The sequence below is a fragment of the Olea europaea genome, unplaced genomic scaffold, assembly GCF_002742605.1.
Source record: "Olea europaea var. sylvestris unplaced genomic scaffold, O_europaea_v1 scaffold1054, whole genome shotgun sequence".
Lineage (NCBI taxonomy): Eukaryota > Viridiplantae > Streptophyta > Magnoliopsida > Lamiales > Oleaceae > Olea > Olea europaea.
The window spans coordinates 40165-45259 of NW_019227883.1; the positions used below are offsets into that span (position 1 = coordinate 40165).

At 37.5% G+C, this 5095-nt stretch overlaps 1 protein-coding gene across 1 annotated transcript; it reads left to right on the forward strand.

The window, feature by feature from the left end:
• Positions 1-2110: 2110 nt before the first annotated feature.
• LOC111372938 lies at positions 2111-3797 on the forward strand. Its single transcript, XM_022995366.1, has 5 exons — positions 2111-2458; positions 2561-2659; positions 2798-3046; positions 3161-3423; positions 3587-3797. The coding sequence occupies exons 1-5, from the start codon at positions 2111-2113 to the stop codon at positions 3795-3797; spliced, it is 1170 nt and encodes a 389-aa protein (XP_022851134.1).
• The last annotated feature ends 1298 nt before the right edge of the window (positions 3798-5095 follow it).

Genomic DNA, 5095 nt, shown 5'->3' on the forward strand with positions numbered 1-5095 from the left:
TAAATTGCATCCTTAAAGTTAGTTTTTACTTTTCCATGTAAAAGTTGATATATTTTGAGCACATGAATTAAGTTAAGCATTGTATAGGACTAAGATGATTTCCTAATTGGATAGGTTGAAATAATGGACTATAGATGCTACATCCAAAACCACTATATTTTACATGTGTGAAATTAAAAATCATGCATGGATTGTCTAAAGTCAATAGTATGAAACTGGGCGAAAGTTTTAAGTTAGAAGACAGTTTACTTGGATATGCGTTTAATGTGGAACATTGTACCAATCAATGTGTGTATATATTTGAAAATTTCTCTTCGTGGCCTTTATGACTCGAGTTATTAAGCCTGTAAGGGTGTTAAAACCTATTGCCCTAAAGTCAATTGAATTGGGAATATTGGCCTAAAGCTCATTAAGAGGGTCATTTCGAAAGCTTAGAGGAGAGAATACTACAAATAAAGGCAAACAAAGTGATGAAATAAAAATTGAGGAAAAGATAGAAAAGCAAGTGTATGAAACAAAAAAAGCACTGAATGCCTTGGTTAATGATAAGTGCGTTTTTGTGCACTTAATTAATGCACAAACATGGCTAAGTCACGAGCAAATATTTAAACTGTGGCTTAAATTCGTTCAATTGTTGGATTGTAGGGTATAGTGATGGACATGGTAGAATTCACAAGAAAAAAAGCAAAAAGACCAAAATGAAAGTTCAGGGACCAACATACAAATATCCAAAAGATGAACCAAAGGAGCAATCAAAGATTCAATGGAGCCAAGTACCAACTGGAGGTTAACATTTATAGAAAAAATGAAAAGAAGGAAGAAACGAGTCCAAGAATGTGGAAAATAAAGTTTAAGGACTAAAATCAACGTTCGAAAAAAAGGGCAACCTAACCTATGCGATCGCATAGGTGCCTCCCAAAAGTCCATGGGCCGAATTTTTTTAGCCTATGCGACCGCATAGTTTAAGCCTATGCAGTCGTATAGGCATAAATCAGGGACCGAACCTGTAGTTTCCTATTTTCAATATAATTCTTTTGGAACTCGATGGGGATGCGATATAAAAACCTAGAGCCATCATATTTCGAGGTAGAACGCATTGGAAGGCAAGAAAACACATCTTGGAGAGGATTTTGAGCCAAAGTAACAAGGATCCATGAGATGATCATCAAGAGCTCAAGCAAATTCATAAGCCGGTGATGCTTTCCTTCAATTTATCATGTGTTTTGTAATTTTCTCCATGATAGGCTAGGTTTTCATGTACTAGGAGATCCATGTACCATATGATGTGATTTTTTTTAATTTCTAGTTTTCGATTTGACAATAAACACGTATTGAATGTTTGAATTATTTATATACAATAATTTTCTTCCATAATTAAGTGCATGTAATTATGTGAGTTTGGTGATTTATTTCATCTATTTGAGAGAAGAGAAATAAATTAGACACGGTATAAATCGTCATAGGGTCCGATAGGGGATAGAAATATACCCCTATACTTTGCGTGAATCTTTAGATTTTCGTAAAACCACATGCATTTTAATATATATACTTGTCATAGAGATATAGGCCGGTGGTATATAAAAATAAGTTCAATACATCTCGGGAGAGAGTGTGTTGAATAGATTTAGGAGCATTGATTCGTCAATAATTCAACGTGTTGTCATTTTGTGAAATTAGGGTTAAGATTGATCATTGCATGGGAATTCGTGATCCTAGTACTTTTTAATTTTCATTGAATACAACCAATTTGCATTCTAAACATATAATTTGCATTTTAATTCATTAAAATATCCTTTTGCATACTGAGTTCATTCCAATCATCAATTTTGAATAATTAGGATTTTTATAAACTAGGGTTTTACTAAATTAGGGTTTTTGTAAGAATGACTTCCTGTGTTGACAAATTTGTTTCAGTTGGGGCTAAAATAGTTAGAATTGAGCTATTCATTCTCTGTGGAACGATATTCGGAACTTAACATTCCACTTTATTGCTTGTTAACGAATCGTACACTTGTAGCAATGTTAAGTCGAAAGAAATATATCGAGGAATCTTAGACGATGTAATCAGATTAAGGTTGTTCCCACATACACTGCGCGGCAAGGCAATTGAATGGCTAGTTCACAACCAATCGCAAGCATCACCACATGGAATGACCTAGCCCAGAAATTCTACACTAAATTCTTTCCACCTGCTAAGATTGCAAAGCTCAAGCACGACATCTCTGTTTTTCACCAAGGCGACTCGGAGAATTTTGATGAAGCCTGGAATCGGTTCAAGAATATGCTGCGAAAGTATCCACACCATGGGATTAGCAATGGACTTCAGGTCCAATACTTCTATGCAGGATTACTTCCAGCCTTTGAAAGCATGGTTGACTCATCATCAAACAGATCACTGTCCACAAAGACAATTGATGAGGCACTGAAACTCTTTGAGACTGTGGCTCCCACTTCAGCTGTGTGAACATCAGAACGAGCAATTCAGAAGAAAACACTGGGGGTTTATGAAGTAAGCGTTTATTCTGCCTTGTCAGCAAAAATTGATTCATTATTCCACAAGGTAGAGAACATGACACAATCAACCACCGTAGCACAGTCAAAGAAGGCCAGTTGTGAAGGATGTGGAGCTAAACATGTAACAACAGAATGTCCAATCTTGGTACAAAGAATAGAGCAGGCAGATTTTGCTCAATGGAGATAGCGGTAGCAAAACAACACATATGGGCAAACATACAATTCAAGTTGGAGAAAGCACCTATATTTCTCTTGGAGCAATCAAAACCAGAACAAACTACAGGTTCAATATCAGCAGCCAGAGAAAAAGCCTCAATTAGAAGAGATGTTTAGTAAATTCATAGAGAAGACTAATCAGCATATGGAAGCTAACAATCAATTCATGAGGAAAACCGAAGCCACTCTTCAAGACCAGAATGCAGTAATAAAAAATTTAAAGACTCAAATGGGACAGATGGTAGTTGCTTTGACTGGCAGAGCACCAAACAGTCTACCCAGTTACACGAAAATAAAATTAAAAGAGCATGCTAAGGCAATTACAACTTGAACAGGGAAGTAGCTACTAGAAATTCACATAAAAAGGTTGGGTGTAAATTAAGAAATAGAATCTCCAACGATAGAAGAACCTACAGAGCATGATGAGCAGATAGAGAAATCTACCCTAGCCGAACAATTGGGCAAAACACAGAGTAAAGAAACCGTTAACCCTCACGAGCCACCCATACCTTTTCCACTGAGGCTAAAATACTCGAAGTTGGAGCAACAGTACAAGAAATTTCTTGAAGTTTTTAAGAAACTCCACATCAACATCCCACTTGCCGAAGCACTATTCCAGATGCCTAGCTACACAAAGTTTCTGAAGGACATACTATCAAACAAACGCAAGCTAGGGGATCATGAAACAATAATGTTAACATAGGAATGCAGTGCCTGAATTCAGAAAAAAGCTCCCACCAAAATTGAAAGATCCAAGGAGTTTTACTATTCCTTGCACTATTGGTGAAGTTCATTTTGATAAAGCTTTGTGTGATCTTGGTGCAAGTATTAATTTAATGCCTCTATTTGTTTTCAGGAAACTTAGCTTGGGAAAGGCTAAGGCGACTACTGTAATGCTGCAGTTGGCTGACAGGTCATTAACACATCCAAGGGGAATAATTGAAGATGTGCTTGTCAAGGTGGAAAAATTTATATTCCCTACGAATTTCCTAACTTTGGACATGAAAAAAGACAAGGATATTCCATTGATACTTGGCAGACCATTTTTGGCAATAGAAGAGCCTTAATCGACATACAGCATGGGCAATTGATATTGTGACTGGGAGAAGAGTAGATCTCGTTTAATGTTTTCAAGGCAATGAAACTGCCTATAGAGACAGATAGCTGTTTCCAGATCGACTTGATTGATAAGGTGATCCAAGACTCATTTTTACTACACAACCCATCAGATTCATATGAAACTTGCATTTCACATTCGCAGTCAACGCAGTCCGACTCAATAGAGATGGAAACTTTTGCAAGGTTTCTGGACACCAACCCACCTTATACACACAGAAGGCATTTTGAGGAGCTTGGAACAGGACCTACGAAACCACTACCATCAATTCAGCATCCATCGAAATTAGAACTCAAGCAGTGACCACCGCATCTCAAATATGCTTACTTGCGGGAATCCTGTACGCTCCCTGTGATCATTTCAAACACAATTAGTGAAGTGGAAAAAGAAAAACTGCTTAGGATACTCTGGGAGAATAAAACAGCAACTAGATGGACCATAGCAAATATCAAAGTGATCAGCCCTTCATTGTGCATGCATAAGATTCTCATGGAAGAGAATTTCTAGCCAACCATAGAAAGTCAGCGAAGGCTAAACCCAACTATGAGGAAAGTGGTTAGAGCAGAGGTACTCAAGCTTCTAGATGTTGGAATCATCTATCCAATATCAGACAGTGCATGGACTAGCCTAATTTTGGTAGTGCCAAAGAAAAGAGGAATAACGGTAGTGTCCAATGAGAAGAATAAGCTGATACCGACCAAAACAGTTACAGGATGGAGGGTTTGCATCAATTGCCACAAATTAAATGTAGCAACAAGGAAATAACACTTTTTCCTTCCATTTATAGACCAAATGCTGGAGATATTGGCATGCAACTCATATTACTACTTTCTCGACAGGTACTCAAGCTAAAATCAAATACCAATGGTACCAGACGATCAAGAGAAAACTACATTCACGTGCCCTTACGGTACTTTCGCATACCGCAGGATGCCTTTCGGCCTTTGCAATGTCCCTGCCACTTTTCAACGTTGTATGATGGCAATTTTCTCAGACATGGTAGAGAAATTTATTGAGATATTTATGGACGACTTCTCAATCTTATGGTCTTCTTTTTACGAGTGTTTGGAACACTTGAATCTGGTATTACAAAGATGTGGGGAAACTAATTTATTATTAAACTGGAAAAAATGCCACTTCATGGTGCAAGAAGGGCTCGTACATGGGCACTGGGTCTCAGCAAAAGGGATTAAGGTGGACAGGGTAAAGATTCCGGTTATTGAAAAGTTACCACCACCAAATCCGTTT

Coding starts and splice junctions, on each gene's coding strand:
- LOC111372938 (XM_022995366.1), top strand. CDS start 2,111: ATGGCTAGTTCACAACCAATCGCAAGCATCACCACATGGAATGACCTA. Junction 2,459..2,560: donor CTGTGGCTCCCACTTCAGCT/GTGTGAACATCA, acceptor TTATTCCACAAG/GTAGAGAACATGACACAATC. Junction 3,424..3,586: donor GGGGATCATGAAACAATAAT/GTTAACATAGGA, acceptor ATTTGTTTTCAG/GAAACTTAGCTTGGGAAAGG.